The 20,267-nt window shown below is 43.2% G+C and overlaps 1 protein-coding gene and 1 long non-coding RNA gene across 7 annotated transcripts in view; one reads left to right on the forward strand and one right to left on the reverse strand.

Moving 5' to 3' along the window:
* Window positions 1-20,267, forward strand: part of LOC126981254 (E3 ubiquitin-protein ligase CBL-B-A-like) — a 60,926-nt gene that overhangs the window by 27,191 nt on the left and 13,468 nt on the right. For 4 of the 6 annotated variants that reach the window (XM_050832134.1, XM_050832133.1, XM_050832136.1 and 1 more), the window contains 2 exons: window positions 829-969; window positions 4,504-4,692. In XM_050832134.1, the coding sequence (XP_050688091.1) occupies window positions 829-969; window positions 4,504-4,692 (330 nt within the window). The remainder of the gene's footprint in view (window positions 1-828; window positions 970-4,503; window positions 4,693-20,267) is intronic. The other 2 variants (XM_050832137.1, XM_050832138.1) reach the window with 2 other exon arrangements.
* LOC126981255 (uncharacterized) lies at window positions 5,288-16,607 on the reverse strand. Its single transcript, XR_007733860.1, has 2 exons — window positions 6,964-16,607; window positions 5,288-6,838 (listed from the first exon to the last, which is right to left on the reverse strand). It is a non-coding gene; the product is annotated as an uncharacterized LOC126981255 (long non-coding RNA).

The raw sequence follows: 20,267 nt of genomic DNA on the forward strand, positions 1-20,267 counted from the left end.
TGAGATTGTACGTTGAAAGAAGGAGAAATATAGATAATGAGAAGAATTAGGAGGAGGAGAAGAAGGAAAATGAGGAAATGAGTTAAAGGAGGAGGAAGAGGAAGGTTAAATCATGGTAAACAGAAAGATTTGATATTTAATTGATTTCAGGAGATTAATTTGAAGAGAAGTTGGATAATGAGGAAGAGGAGGAGGAGGAGGAGGAGGAGGAAGGTTAAATCATGGTAAACAGAGAGACTTGATATTTAGTGGATTTCAGGAGATTAATTTGAAAAGTTGGATAATGAGGAGGAGGAGGAGGAGGAGGAGGAGGAGGAGGAGGAGGAGGCTCATAACATACACATTCCCTTTTTCCTTTCCATTTCCATTCCTCAAACATTCTCTCTCTCTCTCTCTCTCTCTCTCTCTCTCTCTCTCTCTCTCTCATTTTCCTTTCCTTTTCCATTCCTCAAACATTCTTCTCTCTTTCTCTCTTCCATTCTCCCTCACTCAAATTTTACTCATTCTTTTCCCATTCTCTTTTATATTCCTCTCTCCTTCCGTTCATGCATTCCACTCATTCAACTCCAGTTCCTTCTTTCCATTCAATATTCCATCTCATTCCACTTTCTCCCTATCACTTATTCCGCTCAATCCATTTATATTCCTCTTTTCCACATAATTTCCCTTCTCATTCCACTTTTCTCCCTTTCACTCATTCTACTCCAATTCCTTCTTTCCATTCAATTTCCCTTCTCACTCCACTTTCCCTTTCACTCATTCCACTCACTCTCCTCCATTTCCTTATCCAATCCCCCCCACTCATTCCACAAACTCTCCCCTTCACAGGTAACCCAGGAGCAGTATGAACTCTACTGTGAGATGGGCTCCACATTCCAACTCTGCAAAATCTGCGCAGAGAACGACAAGGACATCAGAATAGAGCCTTGCGGGCACCTCCTCTGCACACCCTGCCTGACCCTCTGGCAGGTGAGAGACAGCAGGGGCGCAGCAGGGGGGGCACTGAGGGGTAGTTAGGGACAGGTAGGGCTCATAAGGGAGTAGGGTCAGTGATGGGTTGTTTATTGCTGCTGATTAGAAGAGAAGAGAGAGGTTGGAAAGCTATGATTGAGGTGAAGTTTTGGGAGTACAGAATGAAGTTACACAGGACAGTAGACATTGCAGGAGAGGGCGAAGAAGGAAGAAGTTGTGCGATCAAAAGGAATAAAGAAGTTGAGTGTTGCTGGGGTAGGTGTGGAGTGAGAAGTTTTGGGGGTATGAAAAGAAGTTACACGGGACAGGAGGCGTTGCAGGAGAGGACAAAGAAGGAAGAAGTTGTGCAATTAAAGGAGCAAAGAAGTTGATGGTTGTTGAGGTTGTTGGGGTAGAGGGGGATTGAGATGAAGTTTTGGGAGTACAGAGTGAAGTTACACGAGACAGTAGGCATTGCAGGAGAGGGCAAAGAAGGAAGAAGTTGTACAATTAAAAGGAATACAGAAGTTGATGGTTGTTGAGGTAGAAGTGGATTGAGTTGAAGTTTTGGGGGTACAGAGAAGTTACACGAGACAGTAGGCATTGCAGGAGGAGATGACAAACAAGAAGGAAGAAGTTCTGTGATTAAAGGAAGTTGTGTTAGGGGAAGTTTGATGAAGGGTTTTGAGTCATATTCTAGAGATTTCAGTGTCCAAGCTCACACACTTGACAAGGCTTTCATAGGAGTTGTTGTGGGCATTTCCATGGGTAGTTTAATGACCCTGGTGATAGTTTGACGAACCTTCTGTACCGTGAATGTGACACTATTCATGAGAACTCGCCTAATCTCCTTTTTTGGCCTTTGATAATAGTTAATGTGAGAAGCAGAAGGGACAAAATACAAACCATAGGGATGACTGATGCGTTGCTTGGGATATGTGGTGGCTGATGGGGCTTTGGGGTGATTAGATATTAGCAAGTGTGTGGATATTTTGTTAGTGATTTTGAGGTAGTTAGGGAAGTTAATGCAATTGCTAGTCTGAGGTTTTGTTAGTCACAGTTTTGTTAGTTTATTTATTAATTGATTTTTTTTTTTTTAATGATTTGCTCTCATGAATTTCTTAGGTTTATGTGAATTTGCCGACTAATGCTTTATTTCGTTGATACATATTTATTTTTTCATGAGTTTCTGTGCCCTGATTCATTCTTTTGTACATTGTTCTTAAAAATTTATTGATCATTTGCTTTCCACATTTTGCCTCTTCTGAATTTACTCTTCATAAATGGAGGTGGTTCTGAGAGTTATGAATTGATTTTAATGTATTTCTCTATAGATTCTGATTTGTTACTTGATGAATTTCACTTGTTCTGATTTGTCATATATTTTGTGTGCTTTGATTGATGCTTTCTTGCTTTTTTTCAATAACTTCATCTGCCCCGCAATTATTTTTTGTTGAGGCAGATGTCTACCAAGTGCCCTTCAGGTCATGACAAGGGTGTAAAAAATCTACTTTCTTATTTAAATGAATTTGAAACATTTCCTCTGGTGTGTTTTAGTAATGTTTTAGTATTAGTAATGAATTTTATAACATTTTAGAAATACCTTCACTGGCTCAGCATCCTTATTGTGTGTCATGCTAACAAAGTCCTTGGCAGGCGCTGAGGTAACCATGTAATGTTTATGTACTTAATGATAACCTTCCTCCCTCACAGCCTCACCCTGACACTGCAACACACACACACACACACACACACACACACACACACACACACACACACACACACACACACACACACAAAGAAATATAGAGGTTTGGAACAGATTAAGTAAAGAAATAGTATCGGCGAAGAGTGTGCAAAGTTTCAAGGAAAAGTTGGATAAGTATAGATACGGAGACAGGACCACACGAACGTAAGCCCAGGCCCTGTAAAATTACAACTAGGTAAATACAACTAGGTAAACACACACACACACACACACACACACACACACACACACACACACACACACTTCACAGTCAGTCTCACACCAAAGAATTCTCAGTTTTCAAGATGTGTTCAAGGCTTCACTATTGACTAACCTACAAAACCCATGATGTTTATTCAGTCTTCCTTTTATAACCTAGGAGGTGTCTAGGGCAGAGCCAAGGTGAGATTACCTTGAAAACATGAGTGGATATTGCATTTAAATCATAGAAATCTTGTCTAGATGTTGGAACTGATCTCAAGGGAATGTCCTGGGAAGGGAAGGCTTGCAACATGGGTGTTACTCTGAACATCATTTTCACAAGAGGCCATTAACTTAAGCTCCCCCTTGAGAAGCTTAACCTGGTAGCAGCGGGGATCATGTTTCTTAATGGTCCCTCTAAGCGAGAAAAATGAGAAAAAATCATAACTCATACAAACCATTTCATAATATATATCAAAGCATGTGAGATCAGTTTATGTATCATCTATTTTGGGGGGTTTCTATCATGGTACAAATTTGGCCCGTCACTGCTACACGGTGAAGCCACAAATTTGGCCCGTCGCTGCTACCAGGTTAAGGGTGTATGTCTCTCCCTGTCCACCCCCTTGCATCTAATCCCTTTTCTAATGATAGGTGTTAAAAGCTTCTTCCATTCCCCTGCCTTGCACTCTACTCTTTCCCATTTCTCTGCACATCCCCAGAAAGATTCACTCAGGTTTCTCTTCTCTCCTCCCTCAGAACTCCCCAGGAAGGTTTACTTAAGTCACTCCTTCTCTTCTCCTTCCCCAGAAATACCCCTAGCAAGGCTTACACAGGTCACTCCTCCCTTTCCTCTTTCCCAGACACTGCCCAGATAGGCTTAAATAGACCCTCTTCCTCCTCTCCACCCCTGGTAAAGTTAATCTCCCCTGGCATCTGTTTCCTGCTGTCCCTCTATTTCTTCTCCTTCTGCCTTTAAGAGGAGTTTAACAAAGGCCCTCTTTCTATCTCTCTTGTCTTATACAGTTAATTGCCCTTTCCCTTCCACCCATCCCCGTCTCCCTCTCTCCCCTCTCCTCCTGTCCCATAGAGAAAGATGTTTTACTAATGCCCTCTCTCTATTTCTCCCCTCTCATCCCTCTCCCCTCTTTCCTTCCCCTAATAGAAGTCTAACATTGGCCATTTAAAATTACCCATCCCTATCTCCCTCTCTGTCTCCCTCTCTCCCCTCTCCTCCTGTCCCATAGAGAAAGATGTTTTACTAATGCCCTCTCTCTCTTTCTCCCCTCTCATCCCTCTCCCCTCTTTCCTTCCCCTAATAGAAGTCTAACATTGGCCGTTTAAAATTACCCATCCCTGTCTCCCTCTCTGTCTCCCTCTCTCCCCTCTCCTCCTGTCCCATAGAGAAAGATGTTTTACTAATGCCCTCTCTCTTTCTCCCCTCTCATCCCTCTCCCCTCTTTCCTTCCCCTAATAGAAGTCTTACATTGGCCATTTAAAATTACCCATCCCTGTCTCCCTCTCTCCTCCTGTCCCATAGAGAAAGATGTTTTACTAATGCCCTCTCTCTCCATCTCTCCCCTTCTCTCTCCTTCCCCTAATAGAAGTTTAACACTGGGCCCCTTCCTGTCTCCTCCCCCAAGCAGGACTCCGAGGGGCAGGGCTGTCCATTCTGCCGGGCGGAGATTAAGGGCACGGAGACCATCGTGGTGGACCCCTTCGACCCCCACAAGCAGCACCGCACGCAGTCCCTCTCCAGCGGCCAGTTGATCGATATGGAGGAGGAGGATGAGGTACTGATGGAGTGATGCTGACCTACCATCTCCACCACCTCCACCTCCACCAACATCCCCCTCATCATCCTCCCTAGCCTGCCCCTACGCCCTGCCTGCCCCTGCTCGCTCCACCCTCGCCCCGTGCCCCATGCCTGCCTGCCTCCCTGCCCGCCCCGTTCATGCATAGAGAGGGGTGTTTGGGGTGTGGGTGTGGGTGGACCGGGGTGCTGTGTTGCTGAGCCCATCCCTGCCTGATCCGTGCCCGCCCTGCCCGCCCGTTAGCCTGCTCGATACCCCGCCCTGACCTGCCTTGCCCTGCTGACCCACCCATCTACCCACCCATGACCTACCTCTTACCCACCCCCCACCCACCCCGCCAGCCTACCAGCCTCTCCCTCTTGTGGCTGTGAGAGAGAGAGAGAGAGAGAGAGAGAGAGAGAGAGAGAGAGAGAGAGTGCATATTATTCTGTTTCTTCATGTTATTCCTATTTCATGACATTTAATTGTTTGTTCATTATATAACTCATTCATGCATTCATTCATTCATCCGTTCTTCATTTTTATTGTCATTTTATTCTCTCTCTCTCTCTCTCTCTCTCTCTCTCTCTCTCTCTCTCTCTCTCTCTCTCTCTCTCTCTCTCTCTCTCTCTCTCTCTCTCTCTCTCTCTCTCTCTCTCTCTCTTCTCTTTTTGACCCTTTCTTTCTTTCTTATTTTCCTTCCTTCCTTCCTTCCTTCCTTGCTTAGTTTACTCTTTCCTCCTTTTTCTTAATCTCCTTTTCTCCTTCCTTTCCTTATCCTCTTTTCTGTTTCCTGTGTTCCTTTTTCTCCTTCTTTCCTTCTCCTTCTCTTCCTCTCCTCCTCTTCTTTGTCCCTCATTCTCCTTCTTTTCCTCTCCTCATTTTCCCATTCCTTGCTTCCTTTTTTTTTCTTTTTTAATTTTTCATGATGTAAGTGGCTCCCTCTCTCCTCCTCCTCCCCTCCCCTCTCCTTTCCTTTCCTTCTCCTTCCCCTCCTCCTCCTCCTCCTCCTCACCATTACCTTCATTCCCTTCATTCATGCATCCCTCCCTCCTTCCTTCCTCTCTCCCTGCATCCATTGAGTGCCTTACTACTACTACTACTACTACTACTACTACTACTACTACTACTACTACTACTACTACTACTACTACTACTACTACTACTACTACTACTATTACCACTACTACCTCAAAAATCTAAAGAAAATGCATCTCAAGTAAGTAGAGGATTTTTTTGTCTAATGATTTTCTTTTCTTTTATTTATTAACTTATATTTTGTTCTTAGTCGAGCATTTTATTGTGACATTTTCCTCTTTCCCTTTTTTTCTCTCCCTTTATCCCCCTTTTCTGGTTTTCCTCCCTCTTTTTCCCTTCATCTCTCCCTCCCTCTTCTCTTCCCTCCACTCCTCTCTATCCTTCTCTTCCTCCCTCCTCTCCTCTTTTTCTTCTCTCAATATCTCCCTTCCTTCCTCCCTTCTTCCCTTTTTCCTTCCTCTTTCTCCCTTCTTCTCTTCCCTTTCCTTACCATCTATTCTTCTCTCCTCTCACTTTCTCCTCTTTTTTTTCCTTTTCCTCCTATTTCCTTCCATTTCTCTCTCTCCCTCCCTTCTTATCCCTCTTCTATCTTTATCTCTTATCTCTCCCTCTTCCTCTATCCTCCTCTTCCTCCTTTCCTCCCTGCCTCCCTCCCTTCTGTTCTCTCCTCCCCTCCCCTCCCTCCCCCCCATTCCCACCCATCATTCCCATTCGTTGTCCATTCCTGTTGTGATTCACGCATTGCATTGTTACTATTTTTGTTTTGTGTTGTAAATACCATTAGACTAATCAACGCCAGTGTTTGTTTCAATTCTGTTTATTCCATGACAAGAAAGAGTAAGTGAGTGAGTATGTTAGTTTTTTTTTTTTTCTTCTCTCTAGTGAGGTTTAACAGACTCTAGAGGGCCATCTGACTGTATATCTTTCCCTGCCTGACTCTCTGTTGCTGTCTGTCCTTTGCTATCTGTCTGACACCTCTCTGCACATCTGTTTTTCTGTCTGGTTGTAAATCCTGTCTTTTTTTGCCTTTTTCTGTCTGTTCTTCTCTGTCTTTTCGATCTGTCTGACTCTGTTGCTGTCTCTGTCTTTCTATATCTGTCTGTCACCTCTGTACATCTGTTTTTCTGTCTTCGTAAATCCTGTCTTTTTTTGCCTTTCTCTGTCTGTTCTTCTGTCTTTTCGATCTGTCTGACTCTCTGTTGCTGTCTCTGTCTTTCTATATCTGTCTGACACCTTTGTACATCTGTTTTTCTGTCTTCGTAAATCCTGTCTTTTTTTCCTTTCTCTGTCTACCTGTTTCTCTCCCATCTTCCTGTCTGTCTCTTCTTTATCTGTCTTCTGTTCCTCTCTGTCTGTCTCTTGCTGTCTTTTTGTCTTCCTGTCTGTATGTCTTTATATGTCTTCTGTTCCTGTCTCACCTGTCTTTTCTGTGACCATAAATCTGTCTCTTGCTGTCTTTCTCTCTGTCTGCTTCTTGTGTTCTTCCTGTCTGTATGTTCCTATTTGTTCCATTTCTGTCTAAACGAATCTGTCATCTCCTTCCATCTGTCTGTTTCTGTCATTTTTGTTCCTTTAAATCTCCTTCTCTTAAATCTAAATCTCTTACCATCTATTTGTCTGTCTGTTCCTGTCATTTCTCTGTATTTTCTGCCTCTGTCTCTCTCTCCCTGTCTCTGTATGTGTGTCTGTCCAGCTGTCTGTCTCTGCCTCTCTTCCTATTTTTCTTTTATTTTTTTTATTTTTTTATTTTTATTTTTTCAAGCTGCTTTCCCCTTAGATGCATTGTGTTGTTGTTGTTGTTATTGTTGTTGCTGCCGCTGCCGCTGTTACTGCCGCTGCTGCTGTTGTTGTTGTTATTCTTGTTACCTGTCGTATGTATGTATGATTGCAGGCTTTTATTTTTTTTGCAGCATTTCCAAAAAAAAAAAAAAAAGCTGAAAAAAAAAATATACGCAAATAAACGGATTAAGAAGAAGTTGCAGTTGTATGTGCAATGGCATAGCGCGCGCGTGTGTGTGTGTGTGTGTGTGTGTGTGTCCCGAGTACACTTTTCCGCTGCGTACGTAATTTTTCTATCTCGGTCGCCAGTTTCCTAATACAAATTGCTCCGTACTAGCGCTCGGTGATCCTTTCCTCCTTCCTTTCCTCATGTCCTCTCGTCCTTCCTCTACCTCTTCCCCTTCCTCTTCCGGACAATATTTATCTCCCAGTCGCAAGTTTATTACAAGTTGTTCCATAATAGCAGCTGGCGATCCCTTCCCTCCTTCCCTTCCTCATGTCCTATTGTCCTTTCCATTCCTGTCTGCCCCAAAGTTCTGCTCCTCTTCCAGACAATATTTATCACCCAGTCACAAGTTTACTACAAGTCGTTCCTTTTCTCTTCCTTCCCATTCCTGTCTGCTCCGAATTCCTGCTCTTCTTCCCTGCCTCACACCTCAGGTCCTTCATGCATTCTTTCTCTTCTTCTCAGACCCCTCATGTATTGACTGCCTCTACTTCCTCTTTCTCCTTTTTACTCTACTTAGATCTTCTTCCCATTCCTGTTTGCTTCGAATTCCTGCTCTTCTTCCCTGCCTCACACCTCAGATCCCTCATGCATTCTTTCTCTTCTCAGACCCCTCATGTATTGACCACTTCTTCTTCCCCTTTCTCTTCCTCTACTTATCCTCTCTGCCTTTCATGCCCCATCTTACCTCCTGCTTCTTCCTCTTTCCTTTTCCACGTGTCCTCTCTTCCCTTCCGACGGAAAGAAGGGTCTGCGGCGGTATGCAAGTTTTGTCTTGATGCGCTAAATTCACCATTACCTTGATGTGGGAAAAGGCAAGAAAAGCTGTCCTGATGATGTACTTCAGCTTCCAGTGTTTTGGATTCAGTGTACGTTCTGCATTGAAGAGTGAAATGAAGAATTGGTTCCTAGGAAGCAAACCAAAGTAGTCCCATGAGTGGATGGTCTTAACCCGTCCGCTGTGATTGGCACGGATTTGGCTTTCACTGGTAGCCTGGAAACATATACTCCCAGGTCTTTCTCTGCCTCTGTGGTGGATAGTGGAGTGTTTCCCATGTGGTATTGGTGTGCTGGATATCCCTTCACTGGTAGCCTGGAAACATATACTCCCAGGTCTTTCTCTGCCTCTGTGGTGGATAGTGGAGTGTTTCCCATGTGGTATTGGTGTGCTGGATATCCCTTCACTGGTAGCCTGGAAACATATACTCCCAGGTCTTTCTCTGCCTCTGTGGTGGATAGTGGAGTGTTTCCCATGTGGTATTGGTGTGCTGGATATCCCTTCACTGGTAGCCTGGAAACATATACTCCCAGGTCTTTCTCTGCCTCTGTGGTGGATAGTGGAGTGTTTCCCATGTATTGGTGTGCTGGATATCCCTTCACTGGTAGCCTGGAAACATATACTCCTAGGTCTTTCTCTGCCTCTGTGGTGGATAGTGGAGTGTTTCCCATGTGGTATTGGTGTGCTGGATGTCCCCTCCCACAGTGCAGGACTTTAATTTTTTTCAGTGAATTGTAGCAGCCACTTTTTGTTCCATTCCTGTAGCCTGGTGAGGTCTTCTTGTAAATCAGCAGTCAAGGGGATTGATGAGAAAATGTTATGCAAGAAAGAAAAGGATGAGAAGACATTACACAAGAAAGAAAGAAGGATCACTTGAAGATTATATGCTTCTGAAGAATGCTGGATTGAGTTACCATCAGAAATATTATGCAAGAAGTGAAGATCATCTGAATATTTTGTGCCTCTGAAGAATGATGAATAGACATACCATCGGAGATATTGTGCAAGATATGAAAATCACCTGAAGATTCTGTGCTTCTGAAGAATATTTCACAGGCTTATCATGAGAAATATCGACTGTCACACACACCATGTTTCCCGTAAGACAAACTACCCAAGGAAGTGAGTGAATATGTTTAATGAAATCTCACAAAAGCTGTCAACACATGATTTGAAGTCCTTATTATTGGCTCATCCTTCCTGGAATTCAGATGACTAGCATCCTGAACCCAGTCAGTCCTGACCGGAGGACGCCAAGGGAATACCCACAGAGTTTGTGGCTTGAGCAAGTCGATTAATCCTGCCATGAGTGAACAATTAAAGTAGAAAGACAACAGCAAGACTGGTGAAGTGAAGAGCATGGAAGCAAGAATTGACAGAGGGTTGTGGTAGTGAAGAAAAGCACAAGGAAAGATATTAAGGAAGGAAAATGAAAGATGTGGTTGAAAGGAATTGTAGAATAGGAAGAAGAGGTGTGATGTTGAAAAGGAATAGGAGTAGTTAAAAAAAGGAATAGGAGGAAGAAAGTAAAATAATAGGGAAATTAAAAAGGAATGAGAACAGGAAGTAGTAAGGAAATTCGAGGCGTAGAAATAGGAAGCTAAAGTACTAGGAATTGGGATGTTAAAGAGGAACAGGAAAAGAAGGAATACGATATTAAAATTAATCAGAATAAGAGAAAGAAGAGTAATGTGAAGTAGTCAGTGATTAGGAAAACATTAAAAAAGGTTGATTTTACATGACAAATTAAAAACAAGAAAAAAAAATTGCAGGAACCTGACAATGATGTAGGAGCAAAAGGGAAGATTATGAGCCAAGAATCAGGAAGGTCATGACGGGACCAGTAAACACTCACACCCAAAGAAGAGTCACAAAGTACTGTTAGAATAAAAAATGGTGTTGGATATTACGATTATAAACACTAACTTACTCTCACCTACTTAATTTAACACATAACTTTAGGAAGCGAGGGATCAGAAACCACTACAGTCTTGGAGGTCATGGAAACCGAGATAATGACTGTGATGGTAGTGCTTCCTAAACGCTCCTTATATTCAGTACAAAGTTAGGGTAGATCTATCTTCCTCTTCTCCTTCCTTTCCCTCCTTTTTCTTGACCACTGACTCCCATGTCCCACCTTCCTTCCCTTCGCCTCATCCTTCATTTCCTCTCCTCACCGACCGACTGCAACATGCCTTATTTTAGGTTTGCCAGAGATCTGAATAGACTGATATCACATGCATAAACCGATACCATAATGCCTTGATAACCAGAAATAGGAGGCATAGATATACGAGGTTAGATATGAAACGAATGTGTAGTCAGGCATAGAAGAAGCCTGTATCATAATTCCTTGGTGCACGGAAGTAAATGTTAAAGGAGAAGGCAGAGTAATGCAGAGAGTAGTGGAGGAGACTGGCTAACTGTACCATCCCTCATTTCGTGTTAGAGATCTTTAACGAATGTGTACTTGGACATATAAGAAACCTATGCCTTGGTGCACAGAAGTAGGAGTTGAAGGAAAAGATGGAATGATACAAAGAGCAGTAGAGGAGGAGGCTGGCTGGCTGGCTGTATGGTCCCTCTAACAAGCATGAGCCTTGGTGGTGTTATAGGCGACTAACTTGCATGGATGGGACGGCTGGGGATGGTGCTTCACTCTCACTCGTCCTCTTGTCGTGGGCAGGCCGTCACTCACTGCAGCATCCCTTTATCCCTCTTAACATGGCAGATGTTCACAGTTGCCTCCCTGTTCTCATTTTCCAGTCCAGTTAATGTTGTGGTTTGCTTTCCCTCAGTTTATCCCCAGGCCACAGACGTTCACAATTGTCCCCTTCTCTCAATTTCCACTCCGGTTTATGTCATGGGTTTTTCTTTCTCTTGGATCATCCCATCATCCCTGTCACCCCCACACTCCCATGGAACGTGATGGTGGGGCGGGGTGGGGAGTCTGAGTACCCTAATATGTCCTGTGTAATGAGTCTTGAGGTAGCTGTGTGCGTGTGTGTATGTGTTTGTGAGGACGAAAAGGTGTTTGAAAATTATGAAACTGGGAGTCTTGAGTATCCCAGTTAGGCCACAATAATAATTAGTCTTGAGGTAGCTATGTGTATGTAAGTGTGTTTGTGTCAGAGAGTGAGAGGGAGAGTGTTTATGATGCTGAAAAAGGCAAGGTAGAGAGGGTTAAGGGTACAAGGTCATGGGTGAAGGTGGCTGAAACTAAATCAACACGAGGTCACTGAATGTACGACAAGGCAGTGTATTGTGTTTTTACTCCTTTGGGTGATTCGCCGTACCATCCCTCACTTTTTGGGTTGGCCAGTGATGTGAAAAGACCCTAATACCATGTTAATTATTTAAGAGGATCGATTGTTCTGGTTTTCCCCGTATTACACATAAACTTGTAATTCTCTGATAACTGTGAGTAGGAGATGATGTTGACAGTGGCAAGGCAACATGAGAACAGTGCACGATGTCTTAGGTTCAAGGAAAGGGTGATGCTGGCTATTACTAAAAGCAGGAAGGCAAGGCAGGGTGGGGCTAAGAAAGTGTATCGTTTTGTTGAATCGAGGGAAGGTTGGCAATTGTTTTTCTTGAGGGCAGCGAGGCAGTATATTGGGGGGTATGCCTCTCATAAATTCTCTCATCCCAGACAAATGTTGAGAGCAGGGAGGCAAGGCAAGCTCAGGCAGTGTGTTGTGTTAGTTTGAGGAAGGGTTGGCAGTCGCTTATCTTCAGGGCAACAAGGCAAGGCAGGGGGAGGCAGTATATTGGGGGGCTTATACCTCCCATCATAAATTCTCACACCCCAGACAAATGTTGACAGCAGGGAGTTAAGGAAAGCTCAGGCAGTGTGTTGTGTTGGTTTGAGGAGAGTTGACTGGCTTTTCTTGAGGGCAGTAAGGCAAGGCAGGGGGGCTTATACCTCCCATCAATAATTCTCTCATCCTAGACAAATGTTGACAGCAGGGAGTTAAGGCAAGCTCAGGCAGTGTGTTGTGGTGTTAGTTTGAGGAAAGGTTGACTGGCTTTTCTTGAGGGGAGTAAGGCAAGAGAGGGCAGTCTACAAGAGGGCTTACACACACACTCATCCTAATTTTCTTCACCCTCGTCCCACACCTTCCCTTTCCTTTAGCTTTGGGAAGGAGAGAAAGCAGTCGTATTACTGAAGGGCTAATTCCTTCTCTCCTCCTGTATGACATTGATTCGGTCACAACAGCTTAAGTATTTCTGGTAAAGAGGGAGACTAGTGGTTGAAAAACTTGGAAAAAGGAAAATGACTGGGAAAAAAACAAGTGATGATATGGTTAGTAGGACCCAAAAGATGATCCATTTATCTCAGGTTAGCATGGCGAGTGTTCGTCAACCCAGGTGAAGGAAAGAAGGTGCCTGGAACTGAAGGAGTGCTGTGAGTGGCTACCCTTGCGTGAGTGTACATTCAGCCTGACATGGACTTACACAAACACACGGGTCAAACAAAGACTCATTCATGTAACCTGGTTTGTAAGGATCTGGAATACAATTAAAAAATACTCCCATGGACCTGTGCATTGGAAAAGTGGAAGTGGAGACTAGGTGGCCCATAAGAGGTGGTGTGTCTGAACTGAAATGCAGCATGAAGAAGAATCCCATAAACCTGTGCAGTGTAAGGGTGGCAGTGAGGACAAGAAGACCCAAGCGAGGTGGTCAGTGCCTGGACTCCCTGACAGACAGAGGCAGGGGCAGACTCACCAAACACGGCAGAAGGCAAAGGAATTATGACCTCACTCGACATGAAAGTCAATATAAAAAGCCTGTTATTGGTATTGGCTGGAACTGGACTGGCAATATGAGTGACATTTTAAGCTTACTCAGTGCTCAAGGAAACTGGCAATTCAAGGATGTATAAGTGGTCATTGGACTGGAGACTGAATGGGAAAAGATGAAAAGATGATGGAAAAGATAATTAGACAGTCTTGAGTTCCCCTTTTCAGTGTGGGGACTCATTAGACTTCCTGATTGTCTTGGCTCGCAGGTGAACAGAGGCAGGGGCAGACCTCCCAAACACGGCAGAAGGCAAAGGAAAAATGACCTCACTTGGCATGCTTGTAATAGTTCAGTGTGTGGACTAATTAGACTTCCTGATTGTCTTGGCTCGCAGGTGAACAGAGGCAGGGGCAGACCTCCCAAACACGGCAGAAAGCAAAGGAAAAATGACCTCACTTGGCATGCTTGTAATAGTTCAGTGTGGGGACTCATTAGACTTCCTGATTGTCTTGGCTCGCAGGTGAACAGAGGCAGGGGCAGACCTCCCAAACACAAGACAGAAGGCAGGAGAGTGATTACGACCTCATTCAACACACTTGTAATGGTTCAAAGTGCAGACAACCCGAACTTATACAGAACCCACACAGTTGCTTACCACACGTTGCTCCTACGATTTGCTCCTGACAGACGTTTCATTTGACAGTTAAGATGATGGGAGCCAATATGAAAAGTTGAGTTAAAATGATGAAAGTCAATATATAAAGCCTGTTATTAGTAGTACCTTGGCTGGAACTAGACTGGCAATATGAGGGACATTTTAAGCTTACTCATTGCTCAAGGAAACTGACGATTCAAAGAAGTATAAGTGGTCATTGGGCTGGAGACTGAATGGGAAAAGATGAAAAGATGATGGAAAAGTTAATTAGACAGTCTTAAGCTCCCCTTTTTCCGTGTGTGTGTGTGTGTGTGAAAATTTTGATATATCGACATTCCTGCATTTGTTTTTGTGCAGGGATAACATGCTGAAATAACGAATGACGGACCTTCCTTTCCCCTCTCACGGCACTACTTAAATAACTGTTCATGTGTAGCATTGTGGAGTTTTCTGTTGATAAGTGCTGCAGATTTTTGTTGAGAATTGCTGCAGAGTTTTGTCAGATGCTGCAGAGTTTTGTCAAGTGTCACAGATTTTTGATAAGTGTTGCAGATATTTGTCGAGATATGTTACAGTTTTTTGTGTCGATATTTCTCTGTCTCGAGGGATTTGCACGGCTTAGGACGACGCTTTGTGGTCTGTTGATGCCGTTAATTGCAGCTGCTGCCGTTTAACTTATTGAAGGATAACTTATTTCTCCGATACGACACTGGCAATTATTACTATTATTATCATTATTATTATTATCGTTATTTTGGCGTTGGTGGTTGGCAGAGGAAGAAACGCTGTCTAGTTTATTGTATGTTTTCCCTATTTTCTTTATCCTGAATCATCTGGTATTTATCTTTTTCCTGTATTTTTTATATTTTTTTATTTATTTATTTTTTTTTTTTTTATCGCATAATTAAAATTCTCTTCATGTATCGTACGGTTCTTTTTGAGGCAGCTTGTGTGACCCATTCGTTGCTTCCTTGTGTAACTTATTCTATTTTTCCTTATCTTGAATATTTTGGTACGCCCCTTTTTTTTTCCACAGTTAATTCTCTTGATATTTCGTTTGGTTTCTTGGAGGCAGCTTGTGACCCATTCATTACTCCCTCGTGTAAACTCTTTGAATCCTCTGCTTTGTTTTTTAATCGGACAATTATTTCACTTCACGTTAAGTTCATTTCCTCGGAGGCAGCTCGTAACCCATTCATAACTCCTACTTATATGAACTCTTCCTGGGCCACACGAATCTTGGGAACGTACTTACACACTTACTACTTAATACTTACTTCACCCGTCGCAGGAGTAGGGAGAGTGGGGGGACATTCACTTATGCGTTCACTCATATGCTTGTATCACTCACTCACTCATCGACGTATTCACTTCCGAGATTTCATCCATTCACCTACCGGCCTCTTGCAGACTCCTTACGTTCTTACTACCAATGTGGAGCTGTTTTAGTAAGGGTGTTTGGTGGTTTAGGTGGAGTTATAGTGGCATAACTAGTGGATAGAGGTGGTTAGTTAGGCAGAGAGTGGAGGAGGTGGTGGTGGTGGAGGTGGAGAAATATTTATCGAGTGCCTTATAGTGAGAGAGAGAGAGAGAGAGAGAGAATGAGAATGAGAGTGCGAGAGAACTGGACTCATACATACCTAGTTACGTAGACAGCTAAAGTTCGACAGCCATAGATAGAAAGTTTTGGGCTGAGCTTATTAGGAAAACACACACTCAATACACACACACTAACACACACACACAGCTTTCAGGGGTATGAAGTGCTGTCAGTGGCTGTTTAGTCTGTCCCTCGGTCTGTCTGTCTGTCTGTCTGTGTAGAGGGTGAGCGGTGGAGGGCACGGTCTTGGTCTTGGCTTGTCTCCGCGGTCTCGGTTTGTCTCCGCAACATTCCAGGGGGTGGTTGGGTGGTCTTTAGGGTCTTGGGGTAGTGTGGTGTAGAAGGGGAAAAGAAGAAGAAGCTTGTGTGTCCCTCTGTCTGGGTCTGGTGATGGCGATGGTGATGATGATGATGGTGATGGTGATGATGTATTGACCAAGGATACGTTTTTTCATTATTATTGTTATTTTTTATCGTAAAGGATTAGCTCATCGGCAAAAAAAAAAGAGAAAGGAAAAGAAAGAAAAGAAAGTCCATTGGTGATTGTCATGGAAATAGTAGTGAACACAGGATTATTTTATTATTTATTTATTTTTTTATCGTAAAGAATGCAGCTCACCATAAAAAAGAAAGAAAGAAAAAAAAAGTCCATCGTCACTGCTCCCGCAAATACTCGTGGACACAATGAGAGCTTCCGAAAAAGAGCATATCAGAATCGTTCATTTGGAGAGGCTGTTGTTTGTGGCGTTGTCTTCTTGGTCGTCATTCAAAGGGTCTAGAGAGAGAGGGAGATGCTGCTTGTCTGATTGATGTACCTACTGTTGCCTTAACCCAGTAGCAGCAGGGATCATGTTTCTTAATGGTCCCTCTAAGCGAAAAAAATGAGAAAAAGTCATCACTCACACAAACCATTTCATAATATATATTGAAGCATTTGTGATCAGTTTATGCATCATCTATTTTGGGGGGTTTATATCATGGCACAAATTTGGCCCGTCGCTGCTACACGGTAAAGCCACAAATTTGGCCCGTCGCTGCTACACGGTAAAGCCACAAATTTGGCCCGTCGCTGCTACATGGTAAAGCCACAAATTTGGTCATCATTTGGCCCGTCACTGCTACATGGTAAAGCCACAAATTTGGCCCGTCGCTGCTACACGGTAAAGCCACAAATTTGGCCCGTCGCTGCTACACAGTAAAGCCACAAATTTGGCCCGTCGCTGCTACACGGTAAAGCCACAAATTTGGCCCGTCGCTGCTACACGGTAAAGCCACAAATTTGGCCCGTCGCTGCTACCGGGTTAAGATTAGGAACAGGGGACTTAAGTTTTTATATCACATTATCTACTTAACTTATTTTTTTACTCTGAAGCTAGAAATCACTTGTCGTAAATATCAAGGTCGTAAAAAGTATCATCTGTCTCATGGGAAAAATCAAGGATATAGTTTTTTCTTCTGTTTATATATTTACAAACTTTTCCTGTTGTCAGTCCTTTAATCCCTTCCTCCTGGTCCCTCTGTGCATCTCATAGCTTGAAATCAAAGTCGGAACAATTGTACTGAATCTCCTTTATTTTGACACTTTATCGGAGGAAATAAATCAAACGTAACTTCTTCAGACTGTGAGGTGAAAAGGGTAAGGAAGGGGACTGTGACTAATGGAGGGAAGTAAAGAAAACTATTGCAAAAGGGAACATGAGTGACGGGAAATTAAGTTTTGTTAGCGCTGAAATTAGAAGTACCTGGTTGTGTGCGGGTGTGTGGTGGGAGTGGGTAGGTGTTCGTGGGTGTAGGGGGTTATGGTGGGTGTGGGCGGGGGAGAGCCTTGTCGGATGGTACAGGGAGGTAGGAGTGGCTGGTAGATGTACAAAGAATCATTGAGAATAGATGTTGATGGGAGAGATTGATGGGTGGGCAGGTGGGTGTTTGGCAGTGGAACAATAGATATTAAAACGAGGGATGGTTAGCGGACACACAAAGAAACGTACAAAGAATCATTAACATAGGTGATGGGCAAAGCAGAAGTGGATGTTGGGTGGTGGATGGGTGGATGTTGGTGGGTCTTGGGGAAAGCTGTGTTTGGCATTAAAGAGAGGGATGAATGTGGGTGGATGATGGGGAAAAGAACGATAGGTGTTAAAAGGACGGGTGGGCGGTGGTGGTGGATGTGGGTGAGTGGAACATTGAGTGGGAAGAGCTACATTAGGTTTCAAGAGGAGAGGTGGGTTTTTAATGGGCATACAAATCATCATAACATTTAGCATCATTTCTCCGCCATTGCCAGCATCGCCAGGGAGGGAGGGAGGGAGGGAGGGTCACACGAGCACCAACGACAAGGGGAACAATTAGCAGGATCGCCTTGGTCTCCTCTCTTGATGTACAGACTTGTTATTGTTCTCTTTATTTTCTTGCCTCTGGGGTTATTTATATTGCTTCTATATATTTGAAGATATATATATTTCTTGATCACATTGATCATATAGTTTGGAGAAAATAAAATGTGATTGGTCTGTCCTGATGTTTGTTGAAAAGTACCTATGTAAGAGAGAGAGAGAGAGAGAGAGAGAGAGAGAGAGTTAATTCAAGCTGTGATATTGATGAAAACAATTAATTTAAACTCCTAAAATAGTAAAGGAGTATAAAAATAATGAACCTCTTACTCAACCATTAAATTATTGTCATCAGCATTAAGTGTGTGTGTGTGTGTGCGTGTGTGTGTGTGTGAGAGAGAGAGAGAGAGAGAGAGAGAGAGAGAGAGAGAGAGAGAGAGAGTACATTGAAGGCAAGGTCACAGCATATTTTTATCCTCATTGAATAGAATACATTTTTTACTCATTAATTTCCGTTTCTCCACAATTTCCTCCCTTCCTTACCCTCCCTTATCCCCTTAAAGAACAACAAGAACAAAAAAAAATATACATACATCAATCATATCATCTATTTTCCACTATTTATTCAACTTGGTGAACTAGCCCCTCCCCTTTCGCGTCAAGCTCCGCCCCATTCGCGTCAAACCCCTCCCCTTTCGCGTAAGCCCCGCCCCTTCCGACCAACCCACCAATCAGATTCATCCTCTCACAAGCATTCACCAATCACAGGCATTGGAAGGAGGGGGAAGGGGCGGAGCTTGCGAGATATGTCCTTAAACCGATCATATGCGTTCTGGGAGGAAGGGGAGAAGGAAGGAAGGAAGGGGAAAGAGAGAGAGAGAGTTAGAGGTGTTAAAATAGGAGGGGAAAAATAGTGATAGGTAGGTTTAGTTAGTAAGAGAATCACATGGTTATAGTATCATTTGTTTGTGTGTGTGTGTGTGTGTGTGTGAGAGAGAGAGAGAGAGAGAGAGAGAAGACGGGCGGGCAAGGCCTCGTTCTTTTTTTTCTTTTTCTTAATTCAGTTTTAGTGGAAGCGTCTACTAAGGTCATCTCTTCCCCCCCCCCCCTCGACCCCTCATCCCCCGTACTGCTATTATTATTATTATTATTATTATTATTATTATTATTATTATTATTATTATTATTATTATTACTATATATATTTTTTGTGCAATAAAATATCAGTTGTTGTCGATGTTTGATTTTGCAGGAATACCTTGATGTTTTTTTGTTTTTTTTTGTTATTATTTTTTTTATTATCATCATTATTATTATTATTACACACACACACACACACACACACACACACACACACACACACACACATTTCAAACAACACTTAAAAAAACCACATTATCTTCGGAATGTGTGTGTGTGTGTGTGTGTGTGTGTGTGTGTGTGTGTGTGTGTGTGTGTGTGTGTGTGCGTGTGTGTGTGTACCTAAATTGCCTCTCTGTGCATCATGCCAACCAGTTAGTCCTCAAAGCCTCAACACCTTACTTTGTTTGTTTGTTTGTTTGTTTGCTTAAGTCAGCTGATCACTTATTTACTTATTTCCTTGTTTATTCATATGATTTATCTACTTATTTATTTTCTCCCTGACGCAGCATCGCATACCTTCTGCATTCCACAATTTCAGATCCATGTATACAAAAAAAAAATATATAATAATACGTTTTTTTGATTTACATTATTTTTTTTTTTACTTAACCCGGTAGCTGCGGGGATCATGTTTCTTAATGGTCCCTCTAAGCGAGAAAAATGAGAAAATTATCACTCGCGCAAGCCATTTCATAATATATATCAAAGCATTTGTGATCAGTTTATGTATCATCTATTCTGGGGGGGGTTATATCATGGCACAAATTTGGCCCGTCGCTGCTACATGGTAAAGCCACAAATTTGGCCCGTCGCTGGTACATGGTAAAGCCACAAATTTGTCCCGTCGCTGCTACACGGTAAAGCCACAAATTTGGCCCGTCACTGCTACACGGTAAAGCCACAAATTTGGCCCGTCGCTGCTACATGGTAAAGCCGCAAATTTGGCCCGTCGCTGCTACCGGGTTAAGCCACAAATTTGGCCTGTCACTGCTACACGGTAAAGCCACAAATTTGGCCCGTCGCTGCTACACGGTAAAGCCACAAATTTGGCCCGTCGCTGCTCCATGGTAAAGCCACAAATTTATCCCGTCGCTGCTACATGGTAAAGCCACAAATTTGGCCCATCGCTGCTACGGTAAAGCCACAAATTTGGCCCATCGCTGCTACAAATTTGCCCGTCGCTGCTACGGTAAAGCCACAAATTTGGCCGTCACTGCTACATGGTAAAGCCACAAATTTGGCCCATCGCTGCTACACGCTAAAGCCACAAATTTGGTCCG

The sequence above is a fragment of the Eriocheir sinensis genome, chromosome 47 (genome assembly GCF_024679095.1).
Source record: "Eriocheir sinensis breed Jianghai 21 chromosome 47, ASM2467909v1, whole genome shotgun sequence".
Classification (NCBI taxonomy): domain Eukaryota; kingdom Metazoa; phylum Arthropoda; class Malacostraca; order Decapoda; family Varunidae; genus Eriocheir; species Eriocheir sinensis.